At 37.6% G+C, this 20431-nt stretch overlaps 2 protein-coding genes across 4 annotated transcripts in view; one reads left to right on the top strand and one right to left on the bottom strand.

The window, feature by feature from the left end:
- Nucleotides 1–961: 961 nt before the first annotated feature.
- On the bottom strand, nucleotides 962–13489 carry UBA5 (ubiquitin like modifier activating enzyme 5). 2 transcript variants are annotated; one of them, XM_070576053.1, is made up of 12 exons: nucleotides 13115–13489; nucleotides 11355–11400; nucleotides 11162–11251; nucleotides 8295–8404; nucleotides 7916–8002; nucleotides 7232–7316; nucleotides 6369–6503; nucleotides 6057–6184; nucleotides 3300–3435; nucleotides 2957–3032; nucleotides 2699–2805; nucleotides 962–2159 (listed from the first exon to the last, which is right to left on the bottom strand). In XM_070576053.1, exons 1-12 carry the CDS (start codon nucleotides 13273–13275, stop codon nucleotides 2076–2078), a joined length of 1245 nt encoding a protein of 414 aa, XP_070432154.1. In that variant the 5' UTR covers nucleotides 13276–13489; the 3' UTR covers nucleotides 962–2075. The 2 variants fall into 2 exon arrangements, with proteins under 2 accessions (XP_070432154.1, XP_008532620.1); XM_008534398.2 differs by having other exon boundaries at nucleotides 6369–6473.
- A 413-nt stretch (nucleotides 13490–13902) lies between these two features.
- The window catches only part of ACAD11 (acyl-CoA dehydrogenase family member 11), an 84312-nt gene continuing 77783 nt past the window's right edge, over nucleotides 13903–20431 (top strand). Inside the window, exon 1 of one of the 2 annotated variants that reach the window (XM_070576052.1) lies at nucleotides 13903–14103. In XM_070576052.1, coding sequence (XP_070432153.1) covers nucleotides 14048–14103 — 56 coding nt within the window. In that variant the 5' untranslated portion in view covers nucleotides 13903–14047. Of the gene's footprint in view, nucleotides 14203–20431 lie in introns of both variants that reach the window. The other variant, XM_008534397.2, reaches the window with a different exon arrangement.

Genomic DNA, 20431 nt, shown 5'->3' with positions numbered 1-20431 from the left:
CAAGTTTTCATGGTATGCAGTCAAGAGAACACTCTAGGTTGCAAAAGATACCTGTTTACCAGATTTCTTTCTAGTAAAATAATTGAATAATTTTTTAATGAAAGATAACTAGACAAAAAAATTAGATAACTTAGATAAGATTTGGTGCAATATAAGACACCAGCAGTGTGCAGTGCCAAGTTAAGAGTGGAAAAAAGGTCTTTAGAAGATGATGATTTCTAGCCATTATACTTTACCAAACTATAAAATTTTAAAAGTATAAGTAAAGCTTTACCAAATTAGTGTACCAGAGGTTCCAAAGGAATGGGATTTAGAAAGACTGCATTTGTTTGAAATTCGAAAACATCTCTAGTAACTAGAAAAGTTATTTTACAGATGAGTACACTAAATTTTTTTAAATGGTAAATGCCCTACAAAAGCAACATTAAGTTTCAAGGCCAGAAAAATTATCCCCATACTTTCCTGACATCACTCTAAACATAAGAATCACAATACCATCCAAGAATCTCAAAACTAATACATCAAACATGTTTGACATTTGGGGCTTTCTGAAATTAGTTTTTAGAACTTTATTTTACAAATGGGGAATACACTTTTAATTTTTTTTTTTTTTTGAGGAAGATCAGCCCTGAGCTAACATCTGCTAGCAATCCTCCTCTTTTTGCTGAGGAAGACTGGCCCTGAGCTAAAACCCATGCCCATCTTCCTGTACTTTATATGTGGGACGCCTACCCCAGCATGGCTTGCCAAGCGGTGCCATGTCCACACCCGGGATCCGAACTCGCAAACCCCAGGTCGCCAAAACAATGTGCAGGCTTCACCGCTGCGCCACCAGGCCGGCCCAATACACACACTTTTAATTTTTTACTAACATTTTCCCCCTAGAGATACAATTTAGACATTCTTTCTTCAAAGCAAAAAATCATCAAAATATGGGATTAGCATAGTAACAGCCTATGGATAAGGTTACACATGCATGTTCTTTATTGGTCTCCAAAACATTGGGAATTTATTTCAACGAAGGTTCTCTAAGCCTCCATTATTTGTATACAACTACAGAGAAAACCAGTTTACCAATTTACAATTTAGTGGTCAAGATCAGGGAAAATGATAGTCACTTTTTCAGTGAATAAATACATATCAGTCATTGCAGAGACAATTTACGCCTCTTTTATGCCCACTATCCAGGATAAACCTTTGCCAATCTCTAATTACCTAGGGAAACAAATTTAAACAAAGTATTGAGAAGGTGGCCCATATGTTGGGTATAACCTAGATGGTCTTAGCCTAAATTTATCCCTTGCTCCTCAAAGTACAGTGACTCCAGATATATGTTCCACAGATGCAATGATTTCTTTTCCCTGGTCAGTGCAGAAATATAATTTCTACTTCCTGAAAGTCTGTCTATGAAGAAAGCTTCAGTTTACTTGCCTTTGTCTTGTTTTGAATATATGAACTTACAAACTTTTCCAGTGACTACATTTCAGCTTGTATTTCATCAGGAAACATTGGATGTTTTTATTTTACAGGTCAACTATGTTCAATTCATTCTTGGCCAAGTTAGTAGTAAGTGGGCAGTTTTCTTGTAGAGAGCAATTCCAAACACAGTGAGTGGATGCCTGCTAGCTCTAATCAACAGGTTGTACCTCTTGTCCTTTTCTCTATATCTGAGGACCACGTACTACTTTATTGTCCATGGCCTCAGGCTACAGACCACAAAGGATTACTGGAAAGAAAAGGAATAGAGCATCAAATTGGTCCTTTCTTCCGACCCTCCCAAAAGGCCAAAACATTTCAATGGCTAAGTTTTCAATAAGATTCATAACTGCCTACAATAATCCTTTGAAGTTTTCTTACTAGAATGAAACCTGAGTTTTAAGAGAGTTACTGATTTAGTTTGGTGGGGGTGGGGGGACACAACAAGCAACAGTCACAGAATTTTCAAAAAGTGTAATAATTAGTGAAGATTATACATCAACTGATATTGCCCTAAGTTTTTCAGTTTTAAAATTTTTTTAAATTTCAAGGGAATAGGTTTAAACACAGGAAATAAAATATAGGGCAGTCCATTATATCTACATATTTTTCATCTTGGCCATGAGGTCCTCCAAGCTTTCACCAGAATCTTCCACTGTTAACTCAGGTACAGAATCTTCTTGCTATCAACAAATGAGGGAAAGTGAAAAAAGTAACCATATAAAATTCTTGATGTTTAGGAATATATAATCAATCAGTAAGCTTTAACTATGTTCAACAAGTTTGCAAAGTAAATTTTAATATGCCTTCTAATTTTTAAGAGAGACAAAGTCCTTTGCTTTCCCCACCAGTCTTTTGATTTAAAGGCAGTAATCTCAATATTCTTGAGACCTCTACTAAAGTGGTATTTTTAAATGGTATTGTGGCTAAATCAATATGTAAAAATGATTATCTTCGTTAAAATAAAAATCTATTTCACTTGATTCATTAATGAGTGAACAAAACTATTTTATTTCTATTTTCAAACAGTTTAAAATGTGTTGTGTATATTTCCATATTAACACAGAGTACGTCTCTCTTTCACACATCTTAATACCTACAGTGTAAAGTATCTGAAACAGGAAATACTGCATTGGCATTATAAAGCAGGATGAAGATGAGAGAAGACAGACATTTTCTCTTATAAGATATTTGCTTATGGTAAATCAGATTTCAGATGTACCTTTTTGGGAATTGTATATGCCACTGTGATTCCTTCGGGTAAGTCAGGAACTAGTCCTGAAGAGTTTTTCAGTTCCTCTTCTGAAACCTCAGATACCAACTCAATACCTATAGAATTAAATTTGATCTTATAACAGTTTTTTAAGGAACTTAATGAGCAATATTATTCAAAATTTGTATAATCTTAATTATAATTAGGTTCCCTCCCATAAAAGATAATGTTTTACGCTGCCGTTTCAATTTATGAAAGAATGCCTACCCCACTCGTTGTCCTCATGTATTATCTCTTCCTCTTCTTGAACAACTTCCTGTCTGGGCAGTGCTGCCACCTTTTTCTTTAGAAATCAAACAGTGTCAAAGTGTTTTCACTCATTCTCAGTTCTCTGAAGCATTAATCAAGAATTCAGACAAGCTCTTTAATCTTACCAAAAGCAAGAAAGGACTTTGAACAGAATTTTCATTTTTGAAGCACAGTGAATAAATGAAAACTTTAAAAAATCCAGAATCCATTTATCTTGCACTGCAAATCTAAATAATTGTTCCTTCTTAAGTTTTTGTCCTATGCAATACGATCTCATACATTCTGACAGATTGACACATACCTTATATTCTTCCTGCTGCTTCCTGCAATTTCTGTCATCACACTGAGGATTTGGCTTCATGGACATAGTAGGGAAAAAATCCTGCATTGCATTGTATCCAAGGTAAAAACTAACAGTACCAAAATTTAACAGAAACCTAGAAAAATAAAGCAAAGTAGACTTGAATAAATAAACCCATAGAAGTATTAGAAGAAATTAATTTAATTTTTAAAAAATGATTTTGAAGCAGGTAATGATTTTTTTAACAAGCAACCAAGAAAACAATTTTTTTGTCTTGTTACTGGGTCTGGCTCATAGTAAATATTTATTGAAGGAATGAAGGAAAGAAAAGATTACTCCATTTCATCAACCGTAGAATGCACTATTATTTTTTGAACCTCTAATAAAGATAAAATGCTGCCAATTAAACTATGACGTGTCAACAACTTTAAGAAGCATATTGACTTCAGAGAGGTTAAAATGTGGAAGAAGTGTATATTAAAAATCCCTGAGACGTGGTGCTAAATCCAACTACTTTAACTTTTTAAAGTTTTTATATATAACTTACTGTAAAGTTTAAAATCTTAAATGTACAGCTCAATAAAATTTTACAAAAGTATTCACCCATGTAATCACTACCAGATCAAAATACAGAGCATTTCCAATATGCCATAAAGCTCCCTTATGCTCCCTTCTAGTCAAATCTGATTTCTTTTAGAAGCTTATATAGAGAGGAAAAATCATGTGCAAAAGATAAATAACACAAAGTATTTGCAAATGCATGTTCTTAATATATACAAGGAAAGACAAAAACTGAGCAAAGAATATGAGCAAACAATTCACAGAAAAATATAAGTGCTCAACTCTTTTCACAAGTAACTGAAAGTTAAAATGATGCCCAATTTTCACCTGTCATATTGATAAAGATTAAAGAGTTTGATGATATTCAATGTTATCAAAGGTGTGGGTGAACCAGGTACTCCTACACTGATGGAAACGTACAATCCTTTTGAAGGAAAAATGTAGTAATATCTATGAAAATAAATATTGCATAAACTCAGAAATTCCACTTTTAAAAATCCACACTGGCAGCCATCCCAATGGTGTGGTGGTGAAGTTCACACACTCAGCTTTGGCAGCCCCAGGGTTTGCGGGTTCAGATCCCAGGCACGGACCTGCACACCGTTTGTCAAGCCATGCTGTGGCAGCGTCCCACATACAAAACAGAGGAAGATTGTCACAGATGTTAGCTCAGTGACAATCTTCCTCAAGCAAAAAGAGGAGGACTGGCTACAGATGTTAGCTCAGGGCCGCCATCCTCACCAAAAAAAAAAAAATCCACATCACAAAACTCTAGTATACAAAGATATATGCAAGATGTTGTTTGCAGCATTTTTCATAATAGCAAAAAAATCTGTTAAGTAGCCTAAATATCCATCAGTAGTTGTTCTTAGTGCTGTGCAGTCGATTCTGAATCCTAATGATCCTGTGTATGGCAAAGCTGAACCCTGCCTGGCCTTTTTGTGCCATCATCTCACCTTCTGGTGCCATATCAGACAATGCTCCACTGCTATTCATGGCCAATTTTTTTGGAAGTGGGTGGCCAGGTCCTTCTTCCTAGCCTGTCTTAAGTCTGGAAGCCCCACTGAAACCTGTCCACCATGGGTGACCCTGCCGGTATTTGAAATACCAGTGGCATAGCTTTTAACATCATAGAAACACATAGCTGCCACAATATGACAGCCAACAGACAGGTAGTGTGTTCCCTGACCAGGAAACGAACCTGGGCCACGGAGGTAAGAGTGCTGAATCTTAACCACTAGACCACCAGGGCTGGCTATGTCCATCAACAGAAGGCTGGCTAAATATGACACATCCATAAGAGAATACTTTGTAGCCATAAATTTTTTTTCTCCCTTTTTTGTATCATACTATAAAATGTTTTGTTTAGATAGGGCCTACTGAAGTTTACACAGGTTATTTACTCTTCTATGAAATAGCCTTAGGTAGTTGCCTTGAGCATTCTTAAGTATGCTTTTTACAATTTCCCTGCTAGCAGCTGACACTTCTGATATCAGAATGCCTCCCTGTATTGTGCGGCACTTTGTTCTTATTAGTTTGGAGGCTTACGAAAAATAACTTTACTACAGTTGTAAAGTGGGATAAAAACAGCCTAGTTTAGGGAACACTTAAAGGGGTTCTGCTTTTAATAAGGTGTGAGTTGGTTCAAAAACTCTTTGACATTAATTTTAGCTTCAAAGAAACCTCTGTCCTTTTTAGCTATAGTTTAGATGGTATGGTTGCTGGATATCTGTTTTTGGATAGCAGAGATATTACCCTGGTTAATATTCAATCACATTTATATTATTTTTATTAAGAGTTCAATCAAGATAGTGGAAGCAAGTGCATTTATGCCTTATTCTACACCCTTTGGTCAAACCTGCAGAGATTTAAATCACTTGGTTAATGCTTCATAAATGAATACATTAATGCCACTGTACCACTGAACAAGAGGTATTCCAAATGCAGAGAGTAACACAAACATGTATTAATATATGTAATATTAATATATAAATTAAATACATTATTTATATATAAATAAAAATATACACACATTATATATATAAAACTTAAAAATATATGTATATTTAAAACTAAATTTTAAAAAACTAAATGAAATACTTAGCTGGTAATTCTAATATTTGAAATGCTTCATGGAATATATTTATTTTTATCAAAAGCAAACAAGACAATTCAGAAAAATGAGCCCTCACTCACTTTAGCACATTTTGTACCAAGATCCCAGCAACGACTCCCATAGTGGTAGGAAGACTGGCTGCACAAACACCCTCTCGCTTCAGAGTCTTTTCATCAATATTTGCCGCAACTACAAGTGGTGGAGCACACTACATGAAAAAGAATAAAAGAAAATACATCTCAACAGAAAGGGGGAAAAAGTATAAGATGTTCCGAACAGCGGTCCATCACGTTCAAAGTTTGTTTTTTCTTTGAATTGTAATACATTTTGAATGCCCCTAGGAACTCTACTTAACAGTGAAAAATAACCCAAAATGAATCACACATACATACCGCAAAACAAGCAGATTCTCCAGGAATTATGAGCTGTATATGCCCTGAAACTGCATTTTCACTGACCCCAGACTCCATCCATATTTGTCCAAGTTCATTACAAGCCTTAGTAGAAATATGTGAAAACACAGGAACATAAAAGAGCAAGAAATAATTTACCATAAGTTCTTTTCATAAAAAACTGGGATTTCACTAAATGGACTACCAAGGGTTTTTAAAACTTAATTTTCAGAATAAAAGAGCAAAGCTGTAAATGGAATTCCTTGGCAATTGCCACTCTCTATTTAAAAAGTAAACTGATAGCATTCAAGTAAGCAGTCAATAAATATCTAATTAAACTGAGCTACAGTTTGTTGGATTTTTTATTAATGTAAAACTTCATTTTTCTAAAATAATTTCAACAAAAACCAGTTGAAAAGTTGAAAATACAATAATCCAAAAGAAAAAGAATTCAGTTTTATTTTTGAGAAACTATGTTTGTAGGCAATTTATACATTTTTATACATTTACTTAAAAATAAATTAACAAAAGTTAAAACCAATTCTGACCAAGAATAAGAAAGTATAAGATATTCATTTTAAAAATCGTACACCATAAGTATCTGATATTTTATAGTTTCCTCTATTGGCATAAGAAAGAGTAGGATACTGAAACATATGCCACTGCAGCAAAGCTAGATAGGTACCATAGCTATTAGAATAAATTTCAAAAGAATGCTAACAGAACACAAAAAATAAATAACACACATTATAAAAGGCTTTAAATAGGGAACTATTTTTAGGATAGAGAATACATACTGATAGACTATACAGGAAAACAGATAAATCCACGAGTGTAACACCTTACACAATCGGAATACTCACTGTGTTTATTGTCATTCGAGCTTCAAAATTGTCCACACAGCTAAGAACTAGATCAACAGATTTTCCCTCTTCTAATCCACCATTACTAGGCAAAGAAAATAAATTTTACTTGAAAAAAAATCAGGACGCAAAACACATTCTAATCAGACTTTGCTCAGTCACACATTTATTCTTTGAGTAAATGTTTGAGTATAATTATGACATAAAAAGTATTTAATATTAAAGATCCAGTATATAGAGTATTGAGTAAGTATTATGAATATGTCAATGATACTACAGTACTTCTTGTACAAGGGTGCAAGCAGTATAAAGTCTGTTCACAAAAAGTACCATTTCTCTATCAGCTTTCAGACTTTTATTCATATTTCACTATAAATGTAAATGCAGTAAAAGTTAAAAGCTAATTGAGTACAATTTAATATTTCAGTGGTATTGACAGTGTGCAGAAACCCACTTTCAAACAGAAATATAATCTAGAACACAGAACTTATAATTGAGGCTCTCTTGTTATATCATAATACTTTTTACTGAGCTCCTAATACATAAAAATCACACAAAAATTAACTTTTAAAAACAAAAATATGTCATCTACCAAATCATTGAATTAATCAGTCTTATTTTCTAATGATACTTGTTTAACTGACCAGGACACACTGTACAAAATATTCATAAATAAAATTTTACCTTATTCTATCCATGAAATGTTGAAAATTTTCTACTGTGGTTATATTGTAGTTGTGGACTTCAAAAAGAACATCAGGATTAATGTTCCTAACAGGGAAAAAGGGAATGATTATAAAAACTACTAGAGGAATAGTACAAGAAAGCAGGAAAAACAACTAAAAGAGTTAAAGATCATTTAAAAGCCTAAAATATTTACTATCTGGCCCTATACAGAAAAGGTTGCCAATCTAGATCTAAGAGGCAAGAGAATTTTTTATACAAGAGAAGCCTGAATTTTTATAGAGAAAAATTCAGGTCCATTTATACATTAAGCTACCTTATACCAAATACACAAAGCAAGATTTTACTAAATATGGTCTTTAACTACTATTCCATTTACCTCAAAGTATGTTCTGCTGCTTGAACTTTACTTAATCCTGCTTGATGAGGCTGGAAGAAAAGTCTGTTCATATTGGCCAGTTCCACCTTGTCATAGTCAAAGAGTAGCAACTAAAATGAAAACAGTGGTATTCTAATGAAAAACATACCAAAAAACAAACCAAAAACAACAGAGAATAAACTATCGGGCTTTACATTTGACGGGTTTACCAGTTTGACAGTAATAACAGCTAACTCTGAAGCACTAGGTGCCATATATTAACTCATTTAATGCTCATTTGAGGTAAGTACACAGATACTATTATCCTGTTAGAAATGAGACAACTAGGGCACTTGCCCAAAAGCTACTCAGTTAATACACAGTGGAAATGGGACCCAAATTCAGGCATTCTCAATCCAGCATTGGCACCCTGACCACACTGCTGTACTGCCTTTCTAACCAATTTGCTGAGAAATTAATGTTCATTCCAATTTTTAAAAACTGGTCAAAATTCCTACCTCACTCTGATTTTTGCTAAAAGCGAAGAACCATTAGATAAATGAAATTTTTAAATAAGATAAATGTCATAACTTAAAGCTTAGTAAAACATGACTCCTTTTGTGAATATAACACTATACATACCCATGCCATGGCTAAAACATTATTCCAAATAGAATTTCTAACCAACCAATTAATTGTTATTTCTTGCTATATGTTTAGGTATGACAGCATTTGTCACACACACAATTTTTAAATGGCCAAAAGATTCTATTTCTCATCAGTAAGAACATCAGTAAGAACTCAAGGATTTCCAAGGTCCTCTCCTTGATCTAAAATTTTGTGACTTTCTAATACAATTCTCAGTATCCTAAATTTAACAATAAAAACAAAAATGGGATTTTCTTCTCAATACAGAAACTAAAAGAAATTAACCCAGCCCATAAAAACAACACCTAGGTAAACCTTAATATCTTGATAGAAAATATATCACTTATGCACTCTATGATAATTTTCTAACCCTACTGAGAGTCTCCAAAATATGGTTCATTTAAACTCATTCAACAATTTATTAGGTCAGACTAAGTACCAAATTTGAGTTTCAGCCTCACAGCTGGTTTATGAGTAAGTTTCAAGAAATCCTAAATTTGGGGACAGGAGGTGTGAGTTGTAACTGCCACTAATTAGCTCTGATCGTGAGTAAGTCACTTTCACATTTTAGGCCTGTATCCTCACCTGTAAAATAAAGCAGCTGATCTAGATCTGGTGATCCAGGGTGCCCTGGGGATTTCAGAAACTTTCAGGGATAAGAAGCAGGCTATGGGTCTCGAACCCTCCACTTCCCTACTTAACCCTATGAATTAGCTTCTTGTTTATCGCTTTTACATATTGAAGAAAGAGTTCTGAAACTCACCTATGTAGATCTTTAGCTGACAAACTTGAGTGTACTTTGGAATCACCCAGGGAGTTTTAAAAAATACAGATGTCTAGGTCTCATGCCCAGAGATTCTGTTTAACCTATTATGGGGTGCAGTCCAGACATCAGAATTTTTTTCAACTTCCCAGGTGATTCTAATTATAGCAATATTTGATAACCACTGTTCTGAATCCTTACTACTCAAAATGGTGGCCTGGGCTAGCAGCATCACCTGGAGCTTGTTAGCAATACAGGAGCACTTCCCCAACTGTACCATGCATATGAATCAACTGGACAATTTGTTGAAATACAGATTCTGATTTAGCATGTCTGGGATAGGGCCCGGCAGTCTTCATTTATAACAAGCAGATGCTGATGCTACTACTTCAGGGAACAGACTTTTGAGTAGCAAGGATCCAGCAGTTCTTATAGTCCCTGGGACACTTTAAGAAATTGTGGGAACTTGTTAGACATTCAAACTCTTAGGTCCACCTGAAACCTAGAGAATCAAAACCAGTAAGGTACGGTCTGGCAATCTGTGTTTTAACAAGCCTTCTAAGTAATTCTGATATATACTCAAACACGAGAATCACAGATCTCCATGATCTCTACTATCGTTGGTCAATGAGCCAGGGTACTTATGTCAGCTATAAGCAATTGTTGGCTGGCTTTTGTAAACCTCTCAAAAGACTTTAAGATGTTAATAAACATCTTTAGTATTTTGGTGTTATCTTTTCTATACTGGTAAATGAACGCCAACTTTGAAACCACTTTCTTTTAAGAATTTGGGTCATGGAGTGGACCAACATATTAAAAAGCATTGATAAACTGTGTGGGAAAATGCTTGCTTTATCAAAATGACAAATTAAAGGGTTTATAATTGTGGAAAATTTTATGTGTTCAGCCACTACATATCTAACATCATGGACTTTGGCTTTATAAATCTAAGACTGGTAGACTGATTTCTGGTATAAGGTCACTTCTTCCTACCCACAATCTAAATCAATTTTAGAAACAAGTGAAAAAACGTATGGGTTAAAAAAAAATCTGGAGCATTCCCTACTTCAATTTCAAGAGGAAGAAATGTATATGCTTTCTAGTCTGTCTTGTATAAAGCGTGTGTTTAAAAAACATTTGTTAGATGTTTCAGTGTTTCATTCACACACTTTATCAATTTAACTGCCTTCTTTCCTAAGCTTCTATACCTAAAACACTTAAATCCAAACTGTTTATATATTACCCCAAATGAACAAGTTCCTGAACACAATTAGGTAGTCCTTGTTTAATTAGCAACAATATCAGCTTCCATTTTGATAGGGTTATGTCTTAACTCCCTCAGGCAGAAAGAATAATCTGAATAAAAACACCACAAATCAATAAACAATTATTAATGAGAAAAGAATCCTAATTGTACCTGATTTACTTCAGAAGTGAGTAGGTTCCCTATATGATAGGCAAAGAGAAATATTTTTACCTTACCAATGCCACATCTTGTCAGCATTTCAGCAGTCACACTACCAACTCCACCAACACCTACTATTGCTACAGCAAAGGTACGAATTTTCTGTGAAATGCAAAATTATATACGTGTGGGTTAACATCAAAAATGTCATCAAAAATTTCCATTTACTGAAATCATCTTCAAAACTTAAAAAGGCCTATCATACCTCATAGTCGCTTACAATTCCCATTCGTTTCAATGCCATCAGGCGGCTTAAAACAAAGAAAAAAATGTTTTAAAGTTTACAATCTTTTAATTAATAGTGATACAGGTACACAGACATCATCACAGAAAACAAACACAAAAACTCAATCATTACTCATTCTTTAAAAGAGGAGAAATCTTTCAGCTGGCTTTTACCAAATGAAACTAAGTCACCTGGGCAGCTTTAAAAGCCCCGATGCCTGACTACCCTCCCAGGTGTAGCCTGTGCAACAAGTTTTTTTTTTTAAAAGCACCTCAGACGTTCTAAGGTATACACAAGATTGAGACTACTGACTTAAATGTTAAGTGTCTAGATGAGATGGGTCAAAGCGAAACTTCAACATTTTCCACGCTTTCTTAGTATATGTAAATATTTAATGTTTTAACACTCACATTTAATGTTAAGCATCAAGAATAATCTCATGGCTGCAATTCCACTCACTCGTGGCCTCTGCCCCAAATGGATGACGTCCACTTTTAGTTAGCACTTATTGTATGCCCAGGTTCAGCTAAGGGGCAGACAAGTATTCAGAGCTGGGTTTCTGAGCCAGTATTTGAAACCAGGTTTTCCCATTTTAAAGCCTGTGCTCGCCTCTCCATTTTCCCCACATGCTTATAATTATATTCTATACCACATAATTTTACATTACTTGTGTTTGTTGATCATTATTCCACAACCACTGAGTCTCTCAAACTAAAGTAAAAGGTCTTTGAAGGTCAGGGGCTTGCTTTCTTTTATATCACTTGATGCAGTTAAAATGATGCTGAGCACCTACAAACCTCTCTCCTATGTATCTCGATATCCAGTACTTTATCACAATTCTTACAACTCTGTCTTGTAATCTCATGTTTACCTTTCTCTCTCTCACACACTCATCTGGTAATCTCTGGAAGGAAATGACCATGTCTACTTTGTATCCTCAATGTCTGTGCATAAAAATACTTAACAAATGGTAGAAAATATCATCCAGGAGAGCTGGAGATGAAAAGGTGCTAAATATTTGCTGAACGAACAATTCTAAAAATTAAGGCTGACCTTTATTAAATTTCCATGTACTAGTAGAGCTGGGGGGACAAGAGCCATCTCCTATGTAGCATTTTAATAGACAGATGGTGCAAATGAGATAGAAAATACAGTACTAAATGTTTAGAGTACTGAAAGGTACTCAGCTACTAAGAGTTGGGATTATGAATTCCATCAGTCTTGGCTCTGGAGTGCTGACCCTTAACCACGGCGCTGTATTCGGCCTGCTGATTAGCAAATCTTCCAAGAAAGGAGAGAAGCGGACAGGACTGGCAAAGTCGAATGGCTTTAGAGGGAATCCAGCTTTCTCCACCACGCCCCCAATTTAAGTAACACTGAGAAGCCTTTATGAAAATCATAGTTTATGCTTAGCAGGTTTTAGATTTGATGTCATCTTCTAAAAGTTACTACTATCAGTTTTTTGCAGAGCGAGGTACACTAGAAGAGGCTGGGGCGGTAGGAAACCGGATGTGTCCCCAGCAGGCACAGGAGCAGCACATATGGCTGATTCACTGGGGTTTTTTAAAAAGAGAAAGAACATCTTTTGACCAGTTTTAAGACTTGGTCTTGCTCGTTTGGAAACAGGACCCCCAGAACAGGAAGAGAGAGGTGTGAGCTGGAGAGTAGGGGAGCGCACCTCATTCTGGACCCCACCAAGCCCGTGACCTCGCCCCCCTCCGACCCGCGACGCAGGTCACCTGTAGGGGTTGGAGTCCACCACCTCCGGGCTCATCTTCTCGATGCGGGCCCGGCCGCCTCCTCCGTCGCCGCCCCCCAGGGCCCGCCGCCTTCTCTCCTGGGCCAGTTCCCGCTCCAGTTCCTCTACCCGCTGCTGCAGCCGCTCCACAGCCTCGGCCATGGCTGGGACCCCGGCCGCCAACGCTCCCAGCTCCGGCCGCCGCCGCCGTCGCCGCCCCACGCTGCTAGGCCTGCTGGGCCAGCGAGGATACGTGAGGAGGCACCGAGGGGCAGCCTCCCCAGCCCAAAAGCCAGGGGAAGTGCTCTCAGCCCCTCACAGCCAGCCACGTCACCTCCGCCCCCGCGGGGCTCCCACAGTCCCGCTTCCGGTACGTTGCAGTCATTGCTCCCCGTCAGGAAAACCCCCCCCCTCTGAGCTTCCTTCTTCGCCCGGTCCTAAGTGACATAACTGTCCGGAGCTGGCAGCCTGCGATGCTGCCTTTCCTACCGGGCGGCCAGGAGAAACGCCAGGATCTTTTATTCCCGGGCTCGTGGGCACGGCGGGCTCTTTTCTGAACCGGACCCGCTAGGTCTTCCGCCTGTCGGCGCGTTAAATTTGGAGGTGGAAAAGGTCTCTGTGTTCTTATTTGCCCGAAGAGACTAACGTGGCTCTGCGTTCTTTAAAACTGAGGCCTGCAACTCCGAGGCTGACTGAAAAGTTTAAATCCGAACACACCCGATGCCCTTTTGGTATTTCCGTATGCCAAATACGGATTCGGCTGGTTAGCAACTGCGCCTGGGGACTTGTGATTGGCTGGAGCCGCCCGGACCGCCTCCGCCTGGGCGTGTCTCAGCCTCAGCCCGGGGCGTTACAGAGAGTGGCTGTCCCCCGGCCAGAGGTGTCTGAGCTCTGAAGAGCCCTAGTTTCTGCGGCCTGAGGGGCAGCGGCAGTGATGGAGACGGATGTTGCGCGGGAGCCCGAGACGATTGAAGTGCTGTCTCAGCACAAGTTCGACTGTAGGTCCCTGGAGAACTACCTAAACAAGCACCTGCCCGGCTTCCGGGCCGGGGCCGAGCCCGAGGCCAAGTTGACCGTTGCCCAGTACAGGTATCGAGGCCAGCCTTCTCTTCCAGCAGAAACAAATAAGTGCCTTGTGCTTTTTTTCCTTTGTCCCTGGGTGGGTTCCCAGCCTTGTGCTTTTTTTCCTTTGTCCCTGGGTGGGTTCCCAGTTTCTCCGGTCTGGGTTTCTTTTCCTGCAATAACGGCGCACTCTGCAGGCGGGAGCTGACATCCCCGGTCGCCAATTCTAGGGCCATAGTGGAAGCACGGTAACATTCACGATTCCGACTATGAGAAAGAATCTTTTTTAAAGGATGCGATTACGTACCTCAAGGATTCACCGAGGCAATTAAGGTTGGAAGCTCTGTGGGACATAAAGAGGCCTTCCCTCAACTTTTGTCCTATAGCCGTTAGAACTTTTTTCTGCGACGCAGATGTTATTCCTTACATTTGGCGTATTCTCTGAGGCCGAATTAATGGCATAAGCTGGGGAATCAATTCTAATTGTAGATCTTCCATTTATTAAATCACAGAACCACTTTAGGTTTTAGTTCTTTTTGAAGTGAGGGAATGGAACTGGATGACGATCCTGAGAACTGTACCCTATCGTGAATTTGGCTCTAATCTGATACTTTATAATAGAAAATAAATTGAAAAATAAACTTTATGATAAGAATAGTATTTTGATAAACACAGAGCTGTAGAAACAGTCCTGGCTTCCAGAAGATCAGATTTGCCACTTAATAGGAATTTAAATACGTTATGTAAACTCTCTGAGAGCTAGTTTCCTAATCTGTAGTAAATAAGTGCCGGTTCTGAGTAATCCTGATAATTTATATTCCTTGACTACTGATTTCGGTGAAAATAAAAATAGTGGTAAAGGAGATGGATCATAGAGAATTTGGGGGTGTAGAATTAAAAGGCCTGTGTCCCAATAGATGTTGGAGGATTAAGGAGAAGGAAATTGAGATAAAAAATAGCTGAGGTTTCTAGCCTAGAAGCTTTGTGTTGTAACAAACCACAATCAATCAAAGTTCACATTTCAACTATTGCACTTGCTGTGGAAATCTGGGACAAGTTACTTAAGCCGTTTGAGCACTGAGTCCTCCCTTTGCAAAATGGAGATAGTCATATTTATTTCCTACGTTTGTTGGAGAATTATCTAAGTGAAAGATACTTAATTCTGAATTAAGTAGAATGTTAAATAAACCAGGATTGTGCTTGATAAATGGAATTAGTTGTGGCATAAATAGTATATATATGTATGGAACTATCCCACAGAGAATACACATTTATTTCCAGGACATATGAAAAAGTTTATGAAAATTGAAGACATAATAGACCACAAAGGAAGTTTCAAGAATTCTAAAGTGTCAATCATTAGAAAAAAATTTTTTTCAGAATATAAATGTGGAAAGTTTAGAAATCAACAGAAGAAAGGCAGCTAGCAAATACATGTTTAGAAACTAACTGATTCATGGATTAAAGAGCCAATGATCTACAGATAATAATAGAGTTTATCAAAGTTCAGTATGCAAAAATCAATTGCATTTCTGTACTTTAGCACCAGTTAAAATGTAATTTTCAGAAAGATATAGTTAATAAGAACATCAGAAATATAAATTGCCTAAACATTAATCTAATAAAATATGTGCAAGACCTTTGTAAAGAAAATTATAAAACTGTTAGGACTTTAAAAAGAATTGAATAAATTGAGAGACGCCATATTCATAAATAGGAAAATTCAATGTTGTAAATTTCTTTTTTTCCCTGACTTATCTATAGATTCGCTGCAATGGCAATCAAAATCTTAATTTTTTCTCTAATTTGAAAAATTACTCCTAAATTTTATGTGCAAGAGCAAAGGGCTAAGAACAGCAGAAACACTCTTAAAGAAGAACCAAAGTAGGAAATTAGAATTAATATGGCGTGATATTAGCACAGAGACAGACAGACAAATACAAGAGAGAGCCCACAGAAAGACCCGCGTATTATAGAACTTTAATATGTAACAGTGCTGGCACTGAGAATCAGTGGTTGGGGGGCGGGGAGGGGAAGAAGGACTTTTCAATAAGTTATACAGGGATAATTGTTATCTGTATGAAAAAATTGAAATTAGACCCTTTCCTTACTCTACCTCATGCATTTCCAGGTGAATTACAGACTTGAATGTTAAACGCAAAACTATAAACCTTTGGAAGACATGTAGGAAATGATGTTTATGACTTTGGAGTAGAGAAGAAAATCTTTAAAAAGACAAGCACAAACCATAAATGAAATGATTGATAAATTTTCACTGAAAGATTCCGTAAAGAAAGTGAAACTACAAAAGAAAATATTTGCGATGTATATAATGGATAAAAGATTAATATCCAGAATATACAAAGAAGTACAATAGCCCAAGAGAAAAATGGGCAAAAGACTTGAAGATGCTCAACCTCATTACATGGTATTAATTGGGGAAATGCAAATTAAAATGACAGGATACCATTTCACACCACCATATTGACTTTTTAAAAAAAATCTGACGATATCAAGCATTGGTCAGGATATAGGGCAATAGGGACTCATATCCACTATTGGTATGGGTGTGAATTAGTAATTGGTATAACTACCTTAGAAAACAATTTGGCATGATCATGTAAAGATGGAGATTGGAAGATATACATACCCCATGACACAGCAATTCTATTCCTAGGTGTATACTCTTGAGAAATTCATGTACTAGGGTATCAAGGGATAATCTATAAAAGTGTTCATTGCACTGTTTGGAATAGCAAAAATAGAGGAAATAACACAATGTTCATCAATAGTAGAATGGATAAATAAATTGTAGTATATTCATATGATGGAATACCATACGGCAGTGAAAATGACTCAGCTGCAGCAGTACAGGACAACACAGAATCAAAAAATGGACAAATAAGCAATATATTGTTATGGAGATAAACTTCAAGGGAATGATAAATTTAAAAATCAGGACAGTAGTTACTCTGAGGGGAGGCGCACACAGAGGGCTTCAGAGATATGATCATTTCTCTGGGTAGTGAGAACATTGGTGTTTAGTGCATTATTCTTTATGCTTTACAAATTTTTTAAATATTCATTTTTATCTATGCAGAATTTATTTTTAGAATTTGCAAAAATTAAATCATCTTGGAAATACAAAATATTTAGAATTAAACAATAATGAAAGCATTATATAGTTTGATACGACAAAACCTATGATTTGCTGCTAAGTGCCTAATATGTGCCTGGCACTGTTCCAAACACTGGGGATATGACGAACAAAAAGTCTTGCCTTCTTGGAACTTCCATTCTATTTGGAGAAGACAGAAAATAAATAAAATCACCTTCTAAATATTACAGTTTAGGAGAAGGTGATATGTGTTATGGAGAGAAATAAAGGAGAATAGGAAATGTTTTGGGGGAGGGAGCAGGAAGGCCTCCTTGAGACGTTGGCATTCAGCAAAGACTAGAAGGAGATGAGGATGTGAGCCATGTTACTATCTGGGGGCAGAGTGTTCCAGGCAGAGGAAACAGCAAGTGCAAATGCTCTGAAGGTGGAGTATGCCCAGTGTGTTGAGGGAATACAAGCCAGTGTGCCTGGAATAGAATAAGCAAGGGCAACAGGGGGGCCCTCTTGGCCATAAGAAGGACCTTGGCCTTTACTTTGAGTTGAGATGGGGAGAGATTAGGGGTTTGGGGGAAGGAGGGACGTGATTGTCTTTTTTTAACAATCTCTTTGCCTGTTGTGTTTGATTGAAGGGAGCAGAGACAAGGAGACCAGTTTGGAGTATATTACAGTAATCCAGTGGAGAGGTATTAGTGGCATGGACCAGGATGGTAGTGTAGAATAGGTGCAAAGTGGTCATATTATGGGTTTATTTTTGAAGAATTTACTGACTGATCACATGTGGGGTGTGAAAGAAAAAGAAGAGAAGAGAAAAATAGTATTCCATTTTTGTCTTGGTAACTGGAGTATGGAGTTACCATGAAATGAAATAGAGATGTCTGTAGAGAAGCAGATCTGTAGAGGAAATATCAGGAACTCTAGTTTTGGGACTTAAGTTTCAAGATGCCTTTTAGACATCCAAGTGGATGTACATGGTAAGCAGTTGGCTATCTGAGTCTGGAGTTCAGGGCAGAGGTCTGGACTAGACATATACATTTGGAAGTCCTTGACATAGGAAGGTATTTAAAGCCATGAGATCATAGAACTTACCTAGAAAATGAGTCTATATAAAGAAAGAGGAGGTCTACAAACTTAGTCTGAGGCACCCCAATAGTAAGAAGTTGAAGAATTAAGGAGAAACCTGCAAAGAAGTCTGAGGGGTGGCCAGAGAGGTAGGGGAAAACCATGGCTTGATACCATAGCAATATTAGTGACCTTGAAAAAGTAGTTTCAGTGAAAAGATAGGAATGAAGCTTGATTGAAATGGATTTAAGAGAAGATAGGAGAAGAACTGGAGCAGGGAGTATAAACAACTCTGGAGTTTTTCAACAAAGGGGAATATAAATGTTTTAAGTAGAGGGGGAGGTGAGGTCAAGAGAAGTCTTTGAAAAATAAAATAGCAGCATGTTTGTATGCTAATGGCAGTGATCCAGAAGACAGAGAAAAATTTGTGCAGGAGAGAGGGCTGGAATGAAGTCCTCGAGTAGGCTGGGATCTAGTTCACTACAGAAGGGCTTGTCCTTAGACAGGGATGTGAAGATTCTTCTAGACTCTGCAGGAAGACACAGTATCTGGGTACAAATGCTTGCAGGCAGTAGATATGGTAGTGTAAGCTTGTGGAAGTTCTCATCTGATTGCTCTTATTTTTTCAGTGAAATCAGAAGCTAGGTAATCAGCTGAGTGTGAAGATGGAGGAAAAGGTGTTGGAGATTTGAAGAGAGGAGAAATTGTGAAACAGTCATCTAAGAGCATGGGAGAATAAACAGGCTAAGGAAATATATTATGATTGCCAGGCAGGATTCACTTTGAGGTTCATGGTCATGAATTTGAAACAAGAATAGTTATGATGTGGATCAAGGCTGCCCCAGGGAAAGAAGCCCAAGGTGTCCTGGCCTACATACCGATCTATATTATCCTCTGGGAAGTATAGGATGTCCTGACCTGATTCGTATCTAAAGTTAATATGACCACATGATAACAAGACCCCACCTCCCCTGATATCATTTTAACGATTTTTTTACATGATCTTTCCTTTGTCTAGTAAGAAATAGTTCACATACTTATGCCTTATAAATTTAGCCCTCCCCTCAACACGTTGCAGCTCTTCACGGCCATGGGTCCTGTCCTCATGCTGCAGCACTTCACTGCCCATGGGTCCCATCCCCATGCTATTCTCTGAATAAAAGAGCACTACTACTGATGCAGGCTCGGCGAGCTGAGGAGTCAAAAGAAACATTTCTTGGACTCTCAAGGTCTGGTAGTAGTGCTCCTTTATTCAGAGAATAGCATGGAGTTGCATGGGACAGGACCCATGGGCAGCAAAGAGCTGCAACGGGTTGAGGGTTAGGGCTAAACTTATAAGGCATAGGTATGTGAGTTATTTCTCTACAAGACAAAGGAAAGGTTATATTAAAAAGTCATTAAAATGGTCCCAGTGCAGGTGGGGTCTGGTTATCGGGTAGTCCTATAACTTTGGATACAAATCAGGTCAGGACATCCTATACTGCCCAGAGGATGACAAGGTATACAGATCCTCTGGATATGAGAGAATCATTTGATGAGAAGTGGTCCAGGAGGTGAAACTTTGCTGACATGTGGAAGACAAACAACAAAATAGACAACAAATTATAATAAGCAATACAAGCAATATGATTAACCCAATGAATAAAGCTTTGATAGTAGTCCAGAGACCTGGACCTGACCAGGAGTCCAACCAATCATTTAGGAATAGAGTAGGGTCAGACATGGATTTAATTTGGTAACTCATATCAGGAAACTTGTCTGGGGCTTCCATGTGCCAGATAAAATTTTTGGTTCCTAATTGGGGAAGGAAAATTAAGGCAAGGTGATCATACCAGTGGAAGACAGAACGGGTCCAGCATTGTTAGAGGATGGGTAGGTTAGCAGGAAGAGATATAGTAAATGTAGTTCTACCTTGCATCCAGATGAAGCCTAGGGTGCATCATCCAATCCTTCCAGGTGGCAGCGAAGGCTGTAAGTTGCAGCCACATAACCATTGAGTGCTGTTAGGGGCTAACCAATGTATGCTGGGCCGTCTATCCCAGTCAGTCCCAAATCAGTATTTCTTAAGGCTATGATATG

Source organism: Equus przewalskii, chromosome 15 (assembly GCF_037783145.1).
Source record: "Equus przewalskii isolate Varuska chromosome 15, EquPr2, whole genome shotgun sequence".
NCBI classification, from domain to species: Eukaryota; Metazoa; Chordata; class Mammalia; order Perissodactyla; family Equidae; genus Equus; species Equus przewalskii.
Note: the sequence above shows the minus strand (reverse complement) of the source record. Positions and strands in the feature narration are given on the sequence as shown.

Excerpts from the sequence above, each read along its gene's own strand:
- UBA5 (XM_070576053.1), bottom strand. The coding sequence starts at position 13,275 with ATGGCCGAGGCTGTGGAGCGGCTGCAGCAGCGGGTAGAGGAACTGGAG. Across the intron at positions 8,405-11,161 it reads CAAGATGTGGCATTGGTAAG|TTGCTACTCTTTGACTATGA; the intron begins GTAAAAATATTT and ends TTTTCATTTTAG. Across the intron at positions 7,317-7,915 it reads CATTTCATGGATAGAATAAG|TAATGGTGGATTAGAAGAGG; the intron begins GTAAAATTTTAT and ends TTCTTTGCCTAG.